Here is a 24,355-nt window from a genome sequence, read left to right on the forward strand (position 1 = left end):
TGTATAGCGTGCACAACGCGCATACACTTTGCTCATGTAATCTACACAGATGCAACAGTTATTTTTGCAAATCATAAATTGTTACACTAAAAAATATTATTAACACATGAGATGACGGAAATCATTGTGGTGTGCCACGAAGATGTGAAAAAATAGGCATAAATCTAGCTTACAAATTATTCAGGCAAATTGTAGTAATTAAGGATCAGACCTGTTTGCCTAATAGTGGCAAGACATATATGTATATAAGGACATCTGACAAATTGGTTTGTCCGTCAAGAACCAGGAAAAAAAATCGACTGAAAAACTGAAAAAACTGAAAGACTGAAAAAAAAAGACTGTGAAATCACCTTTACCATAATGTAAGTACATTTAAAACCTTAGTCTTCAACTTACCAGTTAAGTTGAGCGTGCGCCTGGTAAATACGCCATAATAATAGCAATCCATACTGGAACTTGCGCACCTGGTTTTAAAGGGAATGTTGGATGACGCTCTGATTGGTTTATTTAACGTTACGCCCAAACCACACCTATGAATAATGAAGCTACTTCAGACCAACCCATTTTAGATTTGCGCCGGGCGCAAGAGCCATTTATCCCGCCGGGAAAATAGCAACAGCGCCGAGACCCGCCCACAAAGTTACTTGCGCTTCGCGCTTTGACACTTGCGTTTCAGATCGTTAAAATAGGGCCCTTGAAATGTCATTGTTGTCTGTTAGAAGCCAAAGCGCAAGAGAAAAAAGAGAGTCATATACTGCATGTCTAGTACTAATACTTAAAAACATATTTTTATATTGTACGAACCCATGACCAGAGGAGTCTTGGGCAAGGGTGTGTCTGTAAATAAAAAACTGAAAGAACATCAAGACTGGAAAACAATTATGTATTATATTTAATACCACCAACTGACATTTAGGTGGAACAGGTTTGTATATACTTTTTGTTGACTTCTTCTTTGATAAAACTCTGCCATCTTCTGAAAATAAGAACAAATTGTGTTAAAATAAAGCTCAGAGCAGGTCTAGTCAACTCAGCTCCTGGAGGGCCGGTGTCCTGCGGAGTTTAGTTCCAACACTAATCAAATACAACTAACCAATGTGATCTAAGTATTCAGGACTATTTGAAAATGATGAACAGGTGTGTTGGATAAGGGTTAGAACTAAACTATGAAGAATACATGCTCTCCAATATTGGGACCGACTTTCACTAGCACAGAGTTCACAAATACAGTTCAAATTGTATCTTAAATGTAATTATGTGAAATCTAAATATCTGAAACTAAGTAGCAAAATAAAATTTGTCCAAAGAAACTTGTCGATATGGGACGATGACATTCTTTCCTTTAATAAATATTTTTTATTTTTAATCAAACAAATCACAATTGGTTAAAAGTTTTATTTTAGGGTTATTGAGGTGCCCAAAATGTCACAACTTAAATTTTGTTCATTAATTTGTTTTCTCAGAAACATCTCAGAATAAATTAATAGAGCTTTATGTGAACATATGCTTCACAGTAAAAATACATTAAAATAGCATTTAGTAAACTAGAGAATGAGTGACTTGTTTCAGACTGTTTATAGTTTTAAGAAATGTTTCAGTCTTTTGAAGAGTTGGAATAGTTGTTGTGGAAGTGATTTCTATTGTTACCTCTTGAGAAAAAATCTTGTTCTGACAGAAATCTCTTTGGCTTCTTCTGTGCCCTCTTTTTACTTCTTGTGGTGTCTGTTTCAATATTTGAAGTCTCCACAACACGGGAACATTTTTCTACAGCTTTGCTGTATGAGCCTAAAAAATTTTTGTGTCAAATAAACCTTTTGCGCAATGCTCTTGACATTTAGTTTTAATAATGTTCATTAAAATATGAGCAGGGATATTTATTTTAACCTATAGATGCTGAAAATCTTGCTTTATGTATGAATGAAAAGTGCATAGTGTTTAGATGATATTTTATAGATACAATATGAAATTCCTCCATCCCCCTTGAATATCAATCCCTTGATCTCTCCCTGCATTTCCCCATTCCCATTCCCAGCACTGGATATTATATACAAACTACAATGGAATTACGTTTTTCAGGCAAAACAAATGTAACTGTAACCTCCTCCAGTTGATCCTGTCAGGCAAACTGCAGCTTTCACACATTGGAAAAAACAGGAGAATATTTTTCCCTGAAAAAAGTAAATATAAATCACTGTAAATATATCCATATGCTGTTAATTATTATATTGATTGAAACAAAAACATACCTCTTTGCTCTCCTCCAACTATGAGCTTGGGACAATTTCGACCGAATTGTCGTCCGTAAATTCCACCACTGCATGTTGTTTTGTGACCATCTGTTTAAATAAAATTGGATTTCTCTGAGGATCAGTAGGCAGAGTTCATATCAAACAGAAGACTAATACAAAACTATAAAAAACAAAAACTGTTAATTTTAATATGGGAATTGCATAGTATTAAAAGTAACCAATGGTTCATGGCCTCCACGTAGTGCATTAAAACCCTTTAATCACGACTAGTCTTGGATCATCCCCCACATGTAATGGGCTTTATGTAAACATCTGTTATGCGAAATAAATGAAAGTTATGTGAAAAGTTAAGGGCAACGTTAATCAAAATATTCTGTTGCTGTTTACGTTTTTTTATCCATATTTTTCGGCATTAATATTTAATAACTGTTTTTTAAAAGTAATAACATACTTGAGGCTAGTACTTTATCGTAAATAAGTTACTTATTCACACTTAACCTCTCGTACCTTATTGCTTACTTATTAAATTACACTCTTGAATACTGTATTCTTAGCCAGAATGTCTGCTTTTAAATAAAAAATCGTTACTAAAATGTTTTAAATCAATGTTTCATGTTTAATAACTTATGAGGTAAGTGTGTAACAGGGATAATGTTCAATCATACGGTTATTTTGAAATAAAATCCTTCAGTGTGATACAAGCCTGATGAAACACTGTCAGAGTTTATTGTGAGATTGTCTACCTCTGGGTAAGTTACTCGCCCAAAGACCCATGTGCCTTTCTGAGTGCATTTGTCACATACAAAATACCCAGAATGCTTGATCTTCTTCACCATTGCTCTTGCTTTTGTCCATCCACACCATTGTCGAGGAGCTCTTTGATGTCATTTATGGCTTCCTCAGCAAAATCCAGATCTTTTGGTTTGGTGAGACCAAGTGTCAGTGTGACAGGATAAACACTGATGGGGTTTAGGTGAATAGAACAGAGGATGGGCCAAAGATCTGTCCTGCTTCTTTTAAAAATGGGTAGGCCATCAATATTAAATGATAGCTCCAGTGTACTCACTCGTTCAATCATCTCTGTTGGATAACGTTTGAACTGGTCACAAAGACTCTCTCTTAAATTAAAATGAACACACTCCATTCCTGACTTTTGTGCCGATGTAACAGTCCTTGGAGTTTTCAGCAATGTCCTTGCTGTGGATGGGAGCTCTGGGTGTCCATTTCTTTTAAGTCCTCTCAGGAGATCATCTAAAGCATTATGCGTGATGCTGTGCTTTATTGCCCATTCTTGCAGAAATGTTGGGAGTGAAGTTGAGGCTGTTTGATTTTCACTCTCAGTTTTCTCATTGAGCGCATTGTTCACACTCTTCATGTTCAGAACTGCAACTCTTCCCAATGAAACCAACATCAACAGAACTTGAGATGTCATCATCAATGTCCATTCTTCCAGCATATCCTTCTTGAGGTGTTAATGGATGATCTAATCGTTCCTCCTCCACAGGAACTTCATCCAATGATCTTCGTGCATATTTCCACTGCCTTGTGTATCACTGCCTCTTAGATTTGGAATCCATTTCTAAAGCCAACATACTGGACCTAATTAAAATGTTGTCATAACATATTTCACAATAATTCATTTAACATCAGTCATAAATTCATCATTTGGAATGCTACCATTAAATTGCCTTTTTAACAAAAAAGGACACTTGGCAGATTATTGCTGACCAAAAAAGTAGTAATAGTTGTAAAAAATTGTGATTTACAGTTTGTCATGATTAGATTAGAATTGAATAGTAAAAGATTCAAGTAAACTTAAATGTTCCACTGATGGAACAGGTTAAGGTGCAAGGTATACATTCTGTTGTGTGTTCCCTGCGCTGGAAATCACAGCCTTTTGTATTGTTGAGCTACAGGAACACTTTAGGAACATTATTGGTTGCGCACTGATGATGTGATAGAGACAAATGTTGTACTATGAGCTAAATATTTTGGTTTAGACACCAGAGGAAGACGAGTACCTCTACCTTAGTGACAGTGCTTGTTTCTCAATGTTATACGAATAAAGTAATCTACTTTTCTCAGAGCTTTATCAGAGTTGCATGAATCCTAACATGAGTCTGTGCTCGCCTCCACGTCCTCCTCGTACTGTAAACCACGAGAACGTAACGTTACAGTATTTCGAATTGTTTTGGTCCACAACAAACATAGCTCTGATAATGGAGAAAAGGGAATGGGATTTAATCCCAGTTTGAATAACTCTTACATGTATGTACACTGCAACATGCAAGGTTACTGATTCAGTCAGTGTGTAAGAACTTGACTCGTAAGCATAAATCCAAGTCTTAAACCCAGATGAACACCTTTGATGTGACTTTAAATTAAGACTCTGCGCCAAAAGCTCATCACTTCACATCAATGACTTGTATACATTGCTACAGTCATTTTAGAACAGAAGAGAGCTTCTTCTAAAACTGCTGCATCAGTGATGGAAACAAAATTCTTTAAGATGGAATCTGTTGAAATGCAATTTTGAAAAGTTTCCGAAGTGTCTTTCCTGTTCTAAAATGACTGTACCACTGTTTACAAGTCACTGATGTAAAGTGATGAGTTTTTGGCATTTAAAGTCACACCTAAGGTGTTCATCTGGGTTTAAGACTTGGATTAATGCTGACCAGTCTAGTTCTTACACACTGACTGAATCAGTCATTTCTTTCTGAACATTGCCCTATACACAGAGAAGTATTGTCATGTTGGAGATGAAAAGGGCACTCCCAAAACTGTTGGTATAAAATTAGAAGCACTCAATTCTATAGAATATTATTATATGCTGTAACGTTAAGATTGGTACCCACAGAAATGCCTTAATTTGTCAAACCTGTTTATTAGGAGCAGGCGACCCAAAACCTTTGGCAATATAATGTATATAAGTAATACTTCATTTAGCTGTTTTATTTTTTGTATTTAGGCTGTATATCATTAGTTTATGTAAAGCTTGTTTTAAGCCACCACAGTGTTATTTAAAACATTAATGAAATATCCTTTCATCAGACTTTCATTTCAACTTACACTCTAAAACAAGGCCTATAGCCCCCTCGTCGTCTTCAGTGGGAAAATCTTCTGAAATAAAAATGGAAAAAATGTGCTTGGTGAGATATCTATCTAACTGTTTTATTTTTGTTGACTTGTGAAACCTTTTTATGCAACCCTGAAACAAGTGAGTGCTTCACAATATTTTAAATTCATCTTTTGTTTTTGCTCTAATTTTCAAGTGCTTGGAGACTTTCTGTCCGTTGTCTGGGGTTGGTCTATAATTGCCATTGAATATAACGTCAACTGGTAAGTTAACATCAATTAAAGTAGCGAAGGTTAACTTTAGTTTAGTTAAGACTATTTAGTTAGTTTAGTGTTAGGTAAACAGTGAAACAGAAATACAAATAAATTGTAAACAGTTTTTTGTCACATGTAAACGGAATGAATGAACGGCTTAATAAATGAATTATTATTTTAAAATACTAATATTTCATGTCTGATTTGATGGATATGGAAATCAGAAATGTAACAAAATCAAAGCTAGATTGCTAGAATTGTTTGACGAGGCAGCAAAACATTATGATAATGTGTGAAAGAAAAACTACATAAATGATCTCTCAAGTTCTCCAGCTTGACAGACACATAAAAGTTTATGATTAGATTTATTTAGGCAGGTAAATGCCTGGCAATGTTATTATAAATTAAATTAATTAGGAGCTGATGAATTAAACCTACAAATCTGAATGAATCCCCAGCAATCGACAGCAAAATCAGCAGTGATAAGTGAACCCACCTGCTGTAATGTGTACAGTTGAGGTCAAAAGTTGACATACATTTAGCAGAATCTACAATTTTTTGTGAATTTACAATCAATGAGTACATGAAAATCTACCACTTCCCTTTACCTTAGTATTTTTACTTTTAAAAGTAGAAAAGTATTTTTTTTTTAAATTTAATTAAATGCTGAATTAAACTTACAAAAAATGCTTTGAATAATAAGCGAATAAATCACTGAGACAATGATAAACAAGTAACAATAATATTTACTATAACGATTCGAGTAAATGATGAATTAAGTAACTTTTATTTATTTATTTTTCTTTGTAAATAAGACTCGTCAATTGACTTGCAAAGGTTACTCTCTGCTGTCTCAGACGACATCATCTCTGTCCTGTGTCTGTAACTTCAGTCTGTTGTTCGCCTGTGAGACGTAGATTGCAATTATCAACACCACCGGTATGGCCGCTATCATTTACGGAACCCTTTTGTCCTGTGACGGCAACCGTAGCTTCTCTAATGCGAGGGAGAGGGTGGAGGAGCTTTAAGTTGCAATTTCCAACTACGCCAATAGTGGCCTCTGAAACTTACACACAGAACCTCTAAATGTCAGATCTGAATGCTGATGAAATGTTTTCATTTGGATGGTTTAGATATACATCTTTACAGTATATTATACAACATTCTGTGTGTGTTGACAACCAATGTATTAGTGTGAACAGCTTTGAAGCATTTGACTCAATCCTGCAGATGAACTAACCCAGAAATATATATACAATTTAATTTCTTAAAATGCAGATTCTACATCTCTGTTTGCACTTTTCTGAACTATTGCACTGTTACTGTTACAAGTTGAAGATGATAAATGGCTTAAGCTGTATTGCTTGTTTGAAGTGTCTTCAATAAAAGACTTAAGACAAGTCACGATGCAGTTTTATTTCTATGAGACGTTTAATAGAAACATTTTTATTGACTTTACGCAAGAATAATTGATTTGTGTGATCTGTTGTATCGAGACTTTTAACCTGAAGTTTACCACCTATAGATGTGCTTAAAATGAGTTGTGTTGGAAGATTGTGAGTAAATTATGCAGTTTGAATTTCATGTCTTAACAGCTTTAATTCAGAACCTTTGGCTTAATTAATAATTTAATAATAACTTCTTATTCACCTTTATTGACTTCATTAGTTTGTCTTGTATTTACGTAGAAATCAAAGAATACTTTTGGACACCAGATGGCGCAAAAGTCAAAGTGAATTACTGATCATTGTGATGTCAGTTTAATATATATGAATGCTGCAGTTCATATATTTGAGCACAACGAGGCGCTATAAACATGTAAAGTTTATTATAAAGATTTGACACATCTAATAGAACAGACCTTGATGTTTATCAGCTCAGTCTGCTAAACTGCAGTAGAGGTGACATTTTAAGCTATGATATAATTTACTTCATATCTAAAAATAAAAATAAATAGCAATACTTGACAGATGCTTTTTAAGTGACTTTATAAGATACATTACAGAATGAGATATCACTGTTTGATTTAAAGCAATCTTTTATTTGTCAGACTTTGACAAAGAGTTAAAGATGAAGACAGCAAAAGAATCACACTTCAGTCGCACAAACAAACACAAACTCTTCACACCTCTGACACAAACGCACGCACGCACGCATGCACACACACACACACACACACACAGACACACACACATGGTCATCAACCACAAACGGTCACTAATAGACAAACACATATCTCATGTTCACCAGCAGAACAGAAACCACATTTATCTCCACAGCAGATTTGACTTTAACCCAGAAATAAAGCTGTTAGAGCAGCGTCACATGCATTCAGTGTCAAACATCAAATACTGTGTATTTGAGACCACTGTTAGTTATTCATTTATATTTTTGATCTCTGTCTGAAAATATTTCATAGATCCATCTTTGTCTAAACAAAATGTTCAATCAATGTTAAGAATGATCAATTTAATATTTATTCAACATTAAATCAATGATCTTTGCTATCTGGGTAGTGTTTCCAAGTGTTTCTTGTTTACTTTGGTTGTTTCTCAATTGATGCTTCCACACTTCTGTAGATTGTAACATCGAAACCAATCAAGCTGAGCCATTTCAGGATTGAGGAGACTTCTGAGGAGTCCAAAGCGAGGATACACAGGTGTATCTTTCCCTCACATCCTCAGGTGATGGAGATAAGAATTCACAAGGATACACAAACAAGAAATAAGAACACTGCATTTAGTTTGTGTATTTATATCTCTATGTTCCTGTTGTATCTTGTTGTGAGTTCTGAATGAACAGATTCAATGATATGAAACATGATGACATGTTTTTTACGTTTAACTATTTTATCTTTTTGTTTATCGCTTCATTATGACGTTTAATAAAGTATTGATGTCTTTGAGGGCAGAGTTTAGGCCTGTATAAGAAGGCGTGTGTTGAAAAGAAGAAGCGGTCTTGTGGCAGAGACATGAACATCACCTCACTGAAGACTTTACTGACGTGACACTTGTTCAGACCTCTGAAGTGATGAAGACGATGTTTCTCTTGTTTGTTTTTCTCTCTTTGTGCTTCTGCTGTCTGCAGGGGGGTAAGTTATAAACACTCAACTTTAGGATTTATAATATCAGTTATACAGAGTCATGATGCACAGTTTCTATCAGTAGATTTCAATTTGAATGTGTTTGATGTGCTTTTGAACTTCAGCGCCAGCTTCAATAAAGTTAGGAACAGAATTCATTTATCATTGTATAATGACCAAGTTGTTTTCCTAGAAAGTGACAAGTTTCCTATTTTCTGTTATTTGCAAGAGTTTGACTTCTGAACACTTTCTGCAGGTGTGTTTACAGATGAAGTGAAGTCAGTGTCAGTGATGGAGGGAGATTCTGTTACTCTACACATGAACACTGCTGACATACAGACAGATGATCTGATACCGTGGAGTTTTGTAACTAAAGAAACTCTCATCGCTCAAGTCAACAGAGAAGCCAAAAAAGTCTTATTATATGCTGATGTTCATGATGGGATGTTCAGAGACAGACAGCTGCTGGATGATCAGACTGGATCTCTCACCATCATGAACATCACAACTCAACACTCTGGACTTGATCAACTAATCATCAGCGGCAAACAGAAGACCTCATACACATTCAGTGTTACTGTCTATAGTGAGTAAAGATTTACTGTTTGTCCTTTGACAGCCACATGAATGTGTCAAAAAGTCTCTTAATATTGATTATTAATGTTCTGTTTGTTCTCAAATATTTTCCAGCTCGTCTTCCTGTTCCTGACATCTCCAGATACTGTCCACAAAACTCATCATCTTCAGTGTCAAAATGTGTGTTGTTGTGTTCAGTGATGGATTTGACACATGTGAGTCTCTCCTGGTACAAATGAAAGAGTTTATTGTCCAGCATCAGTGTGTCTGATCTCAACATCAGACTCTCTCTACCTCTGGAGGTGGAATATCAGGATACAAACAAATACAGATGTGTCATCAACAATCCCATCACAAACCACACACAACATCTCAATGTCACTCAACTCTTTTACAAGTGTTCAGGTGAGTCACATGTGATGTTTGTGTTTATTTACTTTTACTTTTCTCTTTCAAAATAAAGTTATTATGAAATCGTGTGACGTGCTCGTGAACTGGAGTTGAGTTTTTGCATGTAGGAAGCTACGTCATTCAAATCGCATTGGTTAAAACAGATAATGGTGCAGTCTACCACTAGGCAAATGTGGCTGTACATGTACTGAGGGAGTCTATAAAATAGCTTGTTTTTGTTATGACTAGACGAACAAAGTATGAACATTTCACCTAGCAGATCAGATGGCCACAGAAATAGCAAATAGATTTGGGAAATCGATCAAAGAGGTATATAGCAGCTTAATAAAATTACTTTACATGGATTTATGGTCAGAGGTTTTAATTATTATCCACCTTGAGGAAACATAATAGAGGCTTGTCAGTAGAAAGTGCTTTGTCTTGCATTTGAAAAAAAATAATTCTTAATGAAGAATTTGAAGAATTATGTTCTAGAGGCTTTAGGTTGACTATTTTATAAGATGGTCAAACGTAGGAAATATAGGGTGTTCTAGATACAGAAAGAATTAGTATATTAATTTAGTGTCTAAAAATAACTAATTGATTTGAAAATATCTTTACATCATTTTTATGTAAATATTGAAGTATTGGTTTCATTGTGAGTTGCGCTGAAGATGGAGGGGCTGAACACGCAGCACCATCAGATCAGAAGCTCTTTTCCTGAAATGTTTGAGGTATACTCCTAAGATTATTAAGTCTGGTAGTGGAGATGGTGGTCTAGTGGGTTAAACCACTGAACTGGTAAATCAAAAATTTGCCGTTCATCCCAGCAGCCACCACCAGTGTGTCCTTGAGCAAGACACTTTACTCCATGTTGCTCCAGGGGGATTGTCCCTGTAATAAGTGCACTGTAAGTCGCTTTGGATAAAAGCGTCTGCCAAATGACTAAATGTAAATGGTTGTATTTTCCACTCCCTTGGTCTTCACACTCCATCCCAGTAGGTGGCAGATATGCACCAAATGCTGGTTTGCCAACCAAAGAAGGAAAGAAAGGGGAAGTAGCGGGCATCGGATGAAAGCTGGGACAGCGTTAAGTCTTTTCTACTCCTGCTGTTTTGAAAATCACAAACAAGAGACTCTTTTAACATCGGAGGAATCTTAAAGATAACCCGTCAGTAAACCATCATCGCTATATCAGCGTGTGCAGGTTTAGTTTAGTGTTTTTCTTCGTTTTCTCTCACTGGGATTGTTAGCCCGCAGGTTTACGGTTAGAACTCAAACGCAGAATAACTTTACTTCTCATCTTTATGGACCCAAACACCTACAAAAACATGAAGAAAATCTCATTACTCTTTATGATCTTTTTCTGCATCTACGGTAAATTTATTTAATCACCTTTACACAACACTCACTTTCTTACAAACCGTGTAAACTACAACAGACCCTGTTTTTGGTTCCAAAAAACATGAGATTTACCAGTCAAGTCTTTTACACACAGTGTTTGATCTCTCAGTGTTTGTGTCTTCAGGTGTGTTTGGTGATGAGACTGATACAGTGTCAGTGAATGATGGAGGATCTGTTACTCTACACACTCATCTTACTGAACTACAGACAGATGATCTGATAGTGTGGATGTTTAAAGGCACTCGCATAGCTAGAATCAACAGAGAGGTCAACAGTGATCCAGTTTATGACTCTGATGAGAGATTTACTGACAGGCTGAAGATGAACCCTCAGACTGGAGATCTCACCATCATAAACATCACATCTGAACTCACTGGACTTTATAAACTAGAGATCATCAGCGGAAAGACAAAAAGACAGTCATTCAGTGTCAGTGAGTATCACAAGGTTTACTTTAATAATCATTTTATTAACATTCAACATCCAGAACAATTGCAGTGTGAAATATCAGACATTTGAAGATGTGATGTAAATTAGGGATGCACCGAAAGTTCGGCAACCGAAAATATTTAGCCAAAAATGACAATATTGGCATGTTCAGCCGAATAAGAGAAAAGGTCTAAAAAAATTAATCTAACACTGACACAGCAAGCGTTACGTTAGAAGTGAATGATCGTAGAGTGAGAGGCGCCCAAGCTTGACCAAACCAGTATACATGTTGGCAGTGTGGAAACGCTTTAAAGTGTCTGAAAAATAGGCAAAATTTGCCGTTTGTAGTCACTGTCCTGCAGAATTGTCAAGAGGGGATACATCTGCAAAACCCTACAGCACTTAAAGTTTAATTCATCATTTAAAATCAAGACACCTAGATCAACGCGCAAAATATGTGAAAGACAAGGCAGTGGCATCAGCAGCGAAAAGTCCAGTTCTTTCCCCTACACCCACTTCATCTGTAGATTTTTTTTTTACACAAAAAAAAGAGGTTTCAAAGCTAAAGTAATTACTAAAAAGATAAAGCAATTCATCGCTTCGGATGATCAGCTATTCTTGTTAGTAGAGGATGTTGGATTTGGCAAGTTCATTGATTTTATTGAGCCCCGTTACACCATGTCTAGGAGACAGTATTTCTCAGACCTTTGCTTACCTGAGATGTATAACGTCATGTACACAAGCTCTTGGCCAAAGATATAACAGCACTCCATTTAAAGACTGATATATGGAGCTCGGATGTAAGCCCCACCAGCATGCTGACTTTAACAAAGATTTAAGCCACAAAAGGTTGTGCTTCACTCACAACAGTTCAGGGGGTTCCATACAGTTGAACCGATACGCTGCATGGCACACACAATTCAACTCGCAGTTCACGATGGATTGTTGAGTCAGCGCAGTATAGCGGATGTGATCACAATTGACAGAAAAATTGTTGGTCTCTTTAAGCATTCTCCGCTTGCTTACACACACCTACAATCTGTCCAAGAGCAGTTCGGAATCCCACCAAAACGTCTCCAACAAGATGTAAGCACTAGGTGGAACAGTACACATATGCTGCGGAGCCTATCTGATCATGAACTGCCTGTGACTTTCGCTACATACCATTGAGTGTTAAAAGACAACGTGCTCTCTATCTTCTGGCCCCATTTGAGCAGAACACAAAGGAGATAAGCTCATCAGATTCATCCGTCCCAGATGTTATCCCCTTACTGGCAGCACTAAAGTATATTCTAAACAAAGAGCTTGCAACGCACTACAGAGTGAAAACATCTAATAAATGTAAATAAATAAAATTCTACTTAGGCTAGTTAAGGAGGCAGGCGTGTGTTGCTTAGGCAGCCGCTGTAAAGTGCTGTGGGAAACCGTGCAGTAAGATATTTCAGGTGAAACAGAAACCAAATCTAACATTAACTTTGTGAATGTTAAGTCTATCCTGACGTTAGCGAGCTAGCTGGCGTTAGCTAACTAGAAAAAAAAGCTTCAAACTAACTAACATCGTTAACTGTATTGTTATTGCCTCTGTCCAGAGATTCCGCCTTAGGTGACATATCAAAAGTATTCCTAGCTCTTGACTTGCCTTCAGTGCTACTTCTTGTCCTCTTAAAACCGAAGTCCCTCAGGTCAATCTATCCATGTTGCTTGGCCATGATGCTGAAATCACAGGCACCAGCACCTGTGCTACTATGTCGCAGACTGACGTCAATTTAAAACAGATCGTCGTGTTATTATATGTACACGTTCCCCTCGTCCACAGTATTTTAGCCTATTCAATATTCGCAAAAACTAAATGTTGAAATAGTGCTAATATTTACAAATTCATTGATAAAATAACATGGGATGGGAAGGGGGGATGGCAGTTTTAGAAGGGGGATGATTTTGACCATCTTTATTTCTATGGGGTATGCCACCCCCCTCAACTCGAGTAGTGCCCATACTAAAGATGAGCCACACATCATCGCTGTCTGACATGTTTGTAGAGATCCTCCAAGAAAATATCCCGGACAGGTCTCTAGAGTGCGACCAATTTAGTCGCACATGCAACCTTATTTTTCAATGGTGCGACTTAAAATTATCAGAGGTCGCACCGGTGCGACCAGCCGTTCGAAGGGAAAAAAGTCTCCGCAATTCTGAGAGTCTTCATGTGATTCATCAACAGACACACATTAGGTACATATCGTGGTCTAAACCAATCAATGATAGTGAAGGGCGGACCCCCCTCTGATTGGCTGTGGTCCAGATATTCCTGCACGTGTGTGTACCAGAAGTCGTGTTAACTGAAAATTCTCGAAAAATCTGAAGGCCGTCCGTCATTTTGTCGGATTATAATGAGGGTAATTTGCAAATCCCCGTTTCCCTTCAGCGTGATTTGCTCGCGAAGCGGCCTTTGTGTTTTCACGTCATTGTTACTGACTAGACATATGATGCGATCTGGGGAAACACGTCGGATGTCGCGCTGTTCACCTATCAAAGTAAACCACATAACATGAAGAATGAAGGAGTATCAATGCACATTTCCCGCCAGTCCTGTGTAAACTATGTCACGCAAAGTTATTTTATACCATCTTTTCGTGAGTTGACAGAGCTCACAGTCTACAGCACCAGGAGTTATCACCGCTCCACTGCTCACGCGAGCATGACCACGATCGCAAAACATACAAGAGATGATCAAACACACTATGCACATGATGAACAACGTAAATCTTGCTTCAAAGTTCTTTAACTGTGCTGCACCATTTTCCTTGCTTTCGTTTTATTCAAACGGTTTTCTACAGTATTTTTGTAGACTTCAACACTAGAATTTGTTTTTAAGAAATTGTTATTAGAGTAAGTCTCTTACCACTGTGAAGTGACTTTTACTTGTGAAACTGGACTTCTGTGCTTTTAATTTCCTCACTGATCTTTAAACACGATTTACTCCAAATTTCATTCCTGAAAATCACAGCGCTTCAGTCGACATCAGCCATAACCTTTGTTACATACACAAGATATGAGCAAAATAAAAAGTGATTTGGAAAGGGCTTGAATATGGTATCAAAAACTGTAACTGCTTTAAAGGGCATTCGGTTGTATTACAATACAACAAGTTCCGAGACGCCAGTACAGCGTGATGACATCACGAACATACAAATTACCACCTAACGCCACCTTGAACCATAGTGACGGGTAATAACAGATTATGACGGATTTTTTACGAGCATGTCAGTCAAAATGATGGACAAAAAAAAGTGTAGCGCAACCTCTGGTGCGTACGTTTGAAAATGCGTGTGCTGCAGTGAGACAGAGAGGTGAGTAGACTAATGCTGTTAGTTATACAGAGTGGATGTAGCAGGGGATGATGATGATGAGAGAAGAGGAAAAGAAAAATTCACAACTTTTTCGTCACTAATGTTAAAGTTAAAGGTTAAGGCCTGATCTGTCCGAAAATCATAAGCAATGCTCTGACACGGAGCCTTCAAGCCCTTGTCCATTCATCTTGAGATCTTTTAAGTTTAAATTTCACTTTACTGAAGCACTTTAAGCACCAACACTTTTTCAGTAAGTTACCTTTCTTGTAATTTTGTGCTTCAAATAAAGAACTTTATGTTAAATAGTTTGTAAGATAAACATTTACAAGTTTTCCAATGGACATTAAAAAAAAGTGAACTGGTAAATGTTAAATGCGATGCGGTCTAAAATTTTGGTGCACCTAACTTTTGTGCTGGTGCACCTAAGAAAAAAAGTAAGGCGCACCAGTGCAAAAAGTTAGTCTAGAGCCCTGCCGGATGTGGTACAGAGGACAAGCTCAACCGTGCAGCAGTTAGATTGTTATCTCTCAGATTTACCCAGGTGCAATAACCCGTCTTGGTAAGAGAGGGATTAAATATTGTAGTATGTTATTTATCAATGTCTCAAAACGTGAATATAAAAATATTTAACTATTCTGATGCTAGCTTCTTGTCTGCTTCATCTACAAGCTCTCTTTTTCAATGCAGCACCAAATGCATTTTTTTTACAGTAAATATACAGTTACAGTCTTTTAGCAGACATTTATAAGCCCACGGCTATTCAAGAAGGGCCATTAAAAGATGACCAGAAATTTTATTTTTCGAATTTATTTGAAAAGGTTTCTGATTGTCTGCTGATATGTATAATGTTCAGAGTTTAATAAATATTTTAATTTGAGTAGTTTTGTTGTTATTATTATTATTGAAAAGCAAGCAATACAAAATAGTAGAAGAAAGCATATTCTGATTATTTACACAAATGTAATGTGATTAATTGGGCAAAATAAATAACAAAATAGTTTTAATACATATTCTGTATTATTCGGCAAAGTGTTTCACATCATGTTGGGCTTCTGCTAAGAATTTTCGTTTCGGTGCATCCCTAATGTAAATTTTATTGTCTGATAGTAAAACTGTCAAACATTCTGCGGTGAAATAGTCACGTCACTACAGTTAACTCAAGATGCATGAAATCTCTCATGTCAACATCATGCACTGATTCACAAGATTTTTGTAAATTCATTACAAAAAACAAAGTCATCAAATTTACTTTTTCAATTTGCTGCAAAATGATCCATTTCATTTTCTGAATATTGTAAAGTTTTGATGTGTGCTGTGCGTTTGTATTTTCTTCATTAGATTTGGTTTAGTCAGTGTATGTGTACATCTGTATTGATTCAATGCTGACCATCCGTGTCTCGGTCACATGAGAGTGATTATAACACTGAATGTGACACATTTATCTGTTCTCTACTCTCTCTCCTGTAGTGTTTACTTTCTCTTTGCCTCTTTCTGTTTGTTCTGCAGGTTTGTCTCCTAAAGTGAAGATAGTAAAAGAGAGAGATTCTGTCTCTCTACACATTGATGTTACTGAGAAACAGAGAAATGAGAAGATACACTGGAAGATCAAACACAACAACTTTCCTGTAGCTGAAATCATTACAGAGAATGGAAAGATCTCAACACCTTTTATTGAAGAGAGATTCAGAGACAGACTGAAGCTGGATGATCAGACTGGAGATCTCATCATCACACACATGAAGAATGAAGACTCTGGACAGTATGAAGCAGATGTCACCATTGGGAACAACACGCACACAATACACAAGACATTCAGTGTCACTGAGTCAGGTGAGGAGATCTCTTCAATATAAGTATTTTCATCATAGTTTTCTCTAAATCAATTATGTCAAAACATTGTCGAAACAAACCCGTCAGAGGAATATTAACGGTGTAGTGAGTCAGTATTTGTTTTACTGGCTCGTCATCATCTCAGTGCTGTTTCACACAAATACATGAAGTTTATTAACTCCTTCACATTAAAAGCTCTTTACAGTCCTGGGGCTTGTTTAAGAAAGGAGTTTAAGTGAAAACTATGTTTGTTAAGCCTGAAATGAGGGAAACTCTGGGTTGTCCGTTTCAGAATGCGATGTATGTCAAACCCGAGAACGCGGGGTAAGTCAAGCCCATTTCTCTGTAGGGCTTTCACGATTATTAAATAATCATTTTATCCCGATTGTTTGACCTCATCTCGATGGTTTCAAATTGTTGCAATTATTGCATATCTCTTTAGAAGATACAAGGGGAAGCTGTAGTGCCTGCATTTTGCATATTTTAGTGTATATGTTGTATCCGAAGTATTATAATGCCGGTAAAATGTATCAAAAATCACTTTAGAAAAAACGTTAAAGCATATACCATAAAAAACCTGTAGTTCATTATCATAGAAGTGAAATGTTATTTTAACCTTGCAAATGAGAAAAACAGACTAGAAGCTTTTCTATGACTGATAGCATTTCAATGGTGATTCAATTCACTCCTGGATTTACACATTTTTAGCGGCTGTATTTTTATTGACATGTAAAAGCCTACTTTAAATATATGATGACCCCATTAAAAAGAAAAAATAACACTGCTCACGCAGAGACCATCTCAGTAACTAAAATATCCTATGTTGACATTTTCATCTCGATGCGGCAGCTTCCTCCATGCATGTCACGACCACGAGTCCCTATTTGCATGTGCTTGCTAAGGGTCTACATTTAAAATAACGAACTTGCTTGCGCCAAAGACATGAAACGTGAATCGCCACTAATTCTTATCACTAGAGGACCGATTGGGAGAAGGGAAATCAACCTTGTGTGTTGTGGCCATTTCAGATCAATTAAATCAAACCTCAGGAGTGACAAAGTCAGTGAAAGACTGACAGAATGACAAGGTACATCCACCGTAGTTAATGTTTGAAGACAAGAGATAGATATTTGGAAGAAGGCTTGTAGCCAAACAGATCTTCCCATTGACTCCCATAAGTAGGTAAAAATACTATGGTTGTCAAAAGTGCCCGATCACTGTTTGCTGTTAATGAGAACCATGTAAATCAGAAGAGGTGCACCTCTCAGAAAACTTAAGATGTTTAATTATATTATGGAGCATTGGGATCTTGAGACTAGGGCAACGTATTTATTTTTTATGAAGGTCTTAAATTTGAACAAAATCAATATTTTTCCCTTGGCTCCAAATAGTTGTCATGTGATTGGCTGCTCCATTGGTGTCATGTTTCGCACTTAAAAACTTGTGGAGGCCCAAAGCCTGAAGAAAATGACAATACAACCCCCTTATATTCAGTGACCATGGTAAATCGATGAGTCAGCACTCTATTGATGACGGCTTTTTGTGTTGTCAGGCACGCGTGTAACTCAAGGTAAACCTGCTCAGAGTTAATGAAACTAACCCATAACAGCTGTAATGGAACCTTAAACTCAGAGTTTCCTTTTTTGGGGTTTGTTAACCCAGAGGTCAGGGTTTATCTTAAAATTTGTGGAACTTCCTTTCTGGAATACACCCCAGGTCTATGATGAGACTGACAGATTCAGTTGAATTCATGAAGTCTCTCTCTGTCGTTACAGCTGGAGGTCTCTCTTCAGGTGCTATAGCAGGGATATGTGTTAGTGTTCTACTGGTCATCGCTGCTGCTGCTGTTGTTGTTGCTGGTGTGATTTACCAACGTCACAGATCGTCAAATTCAGAAACACAAGAGGGTAAGAATCACGTAGCTCTGATACATCAGCAGGAATATCATCATCTTTATTCTCCAATTCTTTTTATTGAATTTCAAATGGTTTACATTATTTACTATGTTACTATTACTATAACCCGCAAGAAAAAAACAACCTCGCCAACAGTTTAAAAAGTTCCCGACTGTCCATGTACTTTAAACGTAACGGGACCTGGCAAGTCTCTGGATGGATGTATAAGTCAGTATAGTTAGTATTTTCACATTTGCAAAGAAAATGAATAACACAGCATTCTTTATTTGCTTTATGTAATGTTACAGAAGAACAAAATAGCCCTGTAGAATGTACAGCAAGTTTCTCCCTTACCTAATAATGCTCGAGACATTGCCATGGATAAATCATGAGTTTTGTGTTTTTCAATATTTGACGCAAACATTAGATAGTCAAGACATACGCAGCACTGCGCATTTGCACTATGTTGTTTTCAAATCTGTTTGAGAAAACACTCTGATTCAGAGTTCTTAATGTTTCCTCCTGATCGGATTGCTTTTGGTCTACACCACCCCTTTCAATCATATCGACCTCAATCGGATTGATGAAGGTGTTCACATGAAGGCTCTTCAGTCTGATTGCAAGTGGATTATTTGATCATTGTCTCAGAACTTCCTGGATTTACATTTATGCCTTTTGCAGATGCATTACTCTACCAATTGAGCTGCAGAACAATAAGTGCATAAATATTTTAGTAAATGTTTGTCACTTTTTATTGATTTAATTATTTGACCTTTTTTTGTCTTACAGGTTCCAACAGTGCAAGTGAGTTAGAAGCCATAAATGAGAAATCCATCAGCTTCAGTGTTGTGGCGTCTTCAGTCTGCTGTTCAAATGCTCATCAAACTCACCCTCCATCTGCAAGCTCTCTGGCGTCTATCACAGCGGAACTCACCTAGGTTAAAAAGATTTCAGTAAAAATGTCCATTGTTCTCGGTTACAAAGAAGTACAGGAAATCAGCCTATTTGAACAAGTACACAGTAGGAAAGTTTTAGAGGTGTCGTGAAGTGGCCTTTTTATTATTTTTATACTGTCTGAGGTCAACTCTTCTGATATTCGTGTGGTTTTTACATTCAAAAACTCAAAAATTTTTTTTTTACGGGCGGTCCGCATTAAAGACTTAGTAGTTAATGCCCACTGCTATGATTTGATGACGATACTGGTGGACACGTAATGTAGGTTACACATAATCAGGGCATATCAAATGATCTCGAACAAAGCAATATTGACGCATAGTACAAATATCTTTAACTTGCACAAGATTGCTGCGCCATTCCTGTCGGATGCAATATTGAAGGTACTGCATTGCCTTTTATTCTCAGTCTCTCTGCAAATCCAGTGTTTACCTGTGCCTTGTTTACAAAGTTAAATGAACCAAACAAGTTAAAATTGATTTCTTAATCACGACATCTTTAAAAGTACGCAAACTGAGCGCATTAACAATACTTGAATTCCTGGAATACTTGTAGTGCCTTACACTCTGACCGTTACATTACCACTAAAGTGTCATATAGCATGGTAGGAACATGAAGGAAACGTGCATTAAATATAATTGAAATATATAATATATATAATAGATGTGTATATATAGAGAAATTTAATAGGAAATCGACTTGGGTATTAGGTTTTCAATGTTTTGACTCTAATGGCTACCTGAACAATTTTCAGTTTGTTTTTTGTCTTTGTGCTGTAAAAACTGACGTTCTGCCTTTGACACTACTTTTGCCTTTGTGAGTTTGTTAATGATTGTATGTTGTCAGGTACAGTTTTTTTTTTTGTTGGATTGACTGCTGTTCATTTCAAACCCTTGACATAATCATTTAGTTTGTTTGAGAAATTTAGTCGTTTTGGGGAAATAATGTGATGTGAATACCTAAAAAATGTGAATACCTCAAAATTTGAATCACAACTTCATTAAAGGAAATTAGTGAAAGGGAGGGGTTACTTGTGACCATAGGTACACTAAAGGTGCTGCTACAAAAGGTTCTTTACAGTGATGCTTCCCCAAAGAACCACTTAAAAGTGCCTATTTATCACAAATTGGTGTGATTCTATATGGCCTCTAACTGCACACTCCTGCCAAAGCACTGTTTATTAATCACCAAACAAATGTCTGTAACAAACTTCACTATTTTGAGACAACTGAAATCGACTGTGCCATTGACTGACTGAAACCTGGTCGGTCTCGAACCTTGAAACCTTCCAATGCCTCATTCGCCATGTACTGAAAATTGAAACTGCTGGGTGACACAGGTGCCTGTGTTTTCTTCACAGCTTTTCTAAACTGTCAAACTTGCCAGAAAAACAAAAATGCCAAGTATTCAGCACTTTCGCGTTCGACTGAACATCCGACTGTACTTAACCCAAAAGGGAATTCAGTCAATTAAGCTAGCTTTTGTTTTGTTTTGTTAGAGTAGTTTTAACCAGTACGTCTTTGTAATAGCTATTACTACATACTTAGGAAACGTTTGGTTCTTTTAGTTATTTGATGGTCTTATACAACTTTGTTGTTGTCATTGTTTTGTTGTTTAAATAAGCCATATTATTATTATGTGTTATTTTATCACTAATATGCAAATTCAGATCAAACATATTTATTTTAAGCATTGAGTTATTGTGAATGTAAATGTATTATACACCGTATTGATGTGTAACAATAAACTCATGCCATTTATAAATTTGAGCATGTATTTTTGTAGTTCCTCTATGACTCCAACTTAAGTATCTGTACAACTTAATTTTTGATGTTTCAAAATGTTTAAAGTTAATTGATATTTGATAATAGAGAGAAAGAATATGCTTCAATTGCTTTGACTCCTCCACATCCCCCATAGGATATGATGCATAAATAAGAATTGACATTACTGTAATAGATCAATAAACTGTATTATATACATTTCATAACTGCTATTGTTTGTATATTTGGCCACAAAGAGGCGCTATAAAGACATTCATCTCCATCAAACTGTGTTGCAATTTCTCTTTGGCCTTAACCTATATGTTGAATCGTCATTCTTTTTGAAAACCTTAAACAAGTCTAGTTTGCAAATATCATACCCTTTATTTCCAAAACTAAACACAATCTCTCTAAAATATATTTGAAACGGTGATACACTTGTATTGCAAAATGGTAAACACAGTCGACAATAGTTTAAAAATAAAAGGAGGATGAGGATGAGCATCCAGCACGTGACCCAAGACCTGTAGCCTAGTATTCATATTTGAACTCGTGATTACTATAGATTTGTTTACAATGTTTGAAAAGTCTATTGCTATGTACAAAAACGTTTTTTTTTTCTGTTTTATCAAAGTGTGTAATGAATGAGTTGTTATGCGACCATGGATAACAAAACTTATGTGTAATTTTTTAGAAATCGAGATGTTAACATCATTTGAAAGCTGGATAATGAAGCTTTCTACTGATGTATCGGTTGTTATAATAATATCTGGCGGAGATATAAAGGTTTGAAACCCTGGAATCTTAGGGTCAAAAGAATCAAAATATTGAGAAAAATGCCTTTGAAGTTGTTAATAAGAAGCTTTGTTACTGGCCATAATCTCACAACGATTAAAATTGTATATATCTAAGGTAGCAAATTAACTAAATGTCTTCATGGAACATGATCTTTACTTAATATTCTAATTATTTTTGACGTAAAAGAAATATCTATCATTTGGACCCACACAATGTATTTGTGGCTTTAACTAAATATGTTCCTGTGCTAAGACTATATTTACTTTGCGTACGAGGTTTTATTAATATAGTTTAAAGATTTGGCCTTTTCTTTAAGGTTTTGAGGAAACGAGCCATGGTTGTCATGACAATTGTGCAAAAATTCCAGGGAATCTGTTCGTTTGGATGATTCGCTCCTAAACGGTTCACCTGATTCGTTGATTAATTGAACTCAAGAGAAATAAATATTTAAAATTCTGCTGTTTAATTATACTAAAAAAACTACATTTGTTTCTGATTCCACGACGCATATTTAATCATAAAAGGGAACTTTCAACGAGATCAAGTCGCTACAGGTAATATGGAAGTATTTTAATGACATTAGTTTTTGAAGAAAAAAGCATGTTGAATTACCACTAATCAAAAATAACGTATGCATGTTTGGAGTCTGCAATTCAATATGGTTGTACATTTAAGCTGTGAATATTTCAAATTGAAACATTTCACTCCGTTTCATCGTCTAACCTTTTAAATTTCATTAAAAAATTCAACTTGTTTTTAAATACAACCTTTAATATTCGACAGATAATTTTTAGTCCATATTATTTCGATTTACAAATTCGCTTCCACAAATGCAGAGGTTGAAATTCGGCTTGAATTTCAAAGTTTCACATCCGAGAATCCGAGGAAAAGCAACAGAGCGCCGATTCTACAAATACATGATCACCAGCAGGTGGTGCAAGTCGGTTCTGACGCAGATAAAAGCAAGAAATGCAGATATGTTTGCCACACAGTCCACTCATCTGCTCGATTAAGTGAATTTAGTTGTTCTCATTGATAGCCTTTTTATGTATCACCAACATTTTCAGACATTTAACTGACACTTGCACTACCAGTAGTCTGCACAGACACACTCTAGTCCTATTATGCTCAGACTTTGACTGCCCTCCTGTTCTGGCTTGAAGGAATTAGGTTATTTTTTACTTCAACATATCATTTTCACATAAAATTATGCATCATCAGCATTTACAGGACATTTCTTGTGTTTATAGCGGCCAAATACTGAGATCTCAACCACCATCTTATTGATAACTGCTCCGATTTTAACACGGCATCTCTCCCAGTAGTGCTTCTTTTACAGACTTTCTTTTTATTTTAATAACATTATCTTGTTTTAATTTGTGACTCTCAGATGATGGATAATGAGGAATTGTGGAAATGTTCGTCGTTTTTATTTTGTTAATACAAAGTAGAAAAACTGATATTTTAGCCAAGCAAACTTCTTGAGCAGGCCAGATAAAATTGACCAGATACAAATAGACAGCACCTGTTTTAGAACCAGACAAGACCCGAAAAAGCAAATTAATTTTAAATTACCAGAGACCACATGCCATACTGAATATCAGCAACATGCATGGTGGGATGGTGGAACAAAAACGTTATCTTTACTAAGTGCTCGTACTCCATCCCTTTAGCGTCCAAGGATCACGCCATCACAGCCAGTGTACCTCGCTAAAATGCTTAATGTTGCTTTATCTTCAGACCAGATGACCAAGATTAGTATAACCTACACCTTTTTACTAAAGCGTAGGCTATACAGAAATGCGGAAGAGCCCTGAATATGAACACAAAAAGCACAATAAGGATTTTAGGATGTCCAGGCGTATTTCTCACATAAGCTGAAAACATAACTAATAGGAAAAACAATGACACGAGTTAGGTAGGTGTCTTTATTATTGCAGTATTTCAGTTAGTTTTTTTATGTATTCGTTCATTTAGCCTAATATGCTAAAATTGGCTTTATTTTTCGTTCTGACCTCAGAGATTGCAGATGAAAAGTAGGCATAATTATTTCCATTGATATGTCTCTTTTAGGTGGTAATTGGTTTGTTTAGGTTAAAGCATTTATATCCTATATTTACAAAATATTTTACAATTATGTTTTTAAGAAAATACTTATTTTAATATGTTGTTGAAAAACAATTCATGGCTTGTTCTTATATCTGTTTGCACTACTTTTTCATTTACTACTGTAGTCAGTTTTAAATCGATATTTATTAGGGCTGGGTAAAAAATATCGATTCTTCGATATTAATCGATTTTCAATTTA

The 24,355-nt window shown here is 36.1% G+C and overlaps 1 protein-coding gene across 1 annotated transcript in view; it reads left to right on the top strand.

The window, feature by feature from the left end:
• The window catches only part of LOC130430399 (carcinoembryonic antigen-related cell adhesion molecule 1-like), a 73,625-nt gene extending 52,248 nt beyond the window's left edge, over window positions 1-21,377 (top strand). The window contains exons 4-6 of the mRNA XM_056759501.1: window positions 16,314-16,637; window positions 18,413-18,544; window positions 19,322-21,377. Coding sequence (XP_056615479.1) covers window positions 16,314-16,637; window positions 18,413-18,544; window positions 19,322-19,470 — 605 coding nt within the window. The 3' untranslated portion in view covers window positions 19,471-21,377. The remainder of the gene's footprint in view (window positions 1-16,313; window positions 16,638-18,412; window positions 18,545-19,321) is intronic.
• The last annotated feature ends 2,978 nt before the right edge of the window (window positions 21,378-24,355 follow it).

This window comes from Triplophysa dalaica, chromosome 10, assembly GCF_015846415.1.
Source record: "Triplophysa dalaica isolate WHDGS20190420 chromosome 10, ASM1584641v1, whole genome shotgun sequence".
Taxonomy (NCBI): Eukaryota; Metazoa; Chordata; class Actinopteri; order Cypriniformes; family Nemacheilidae; genus Triplophysa; species Triplophysa dalaica.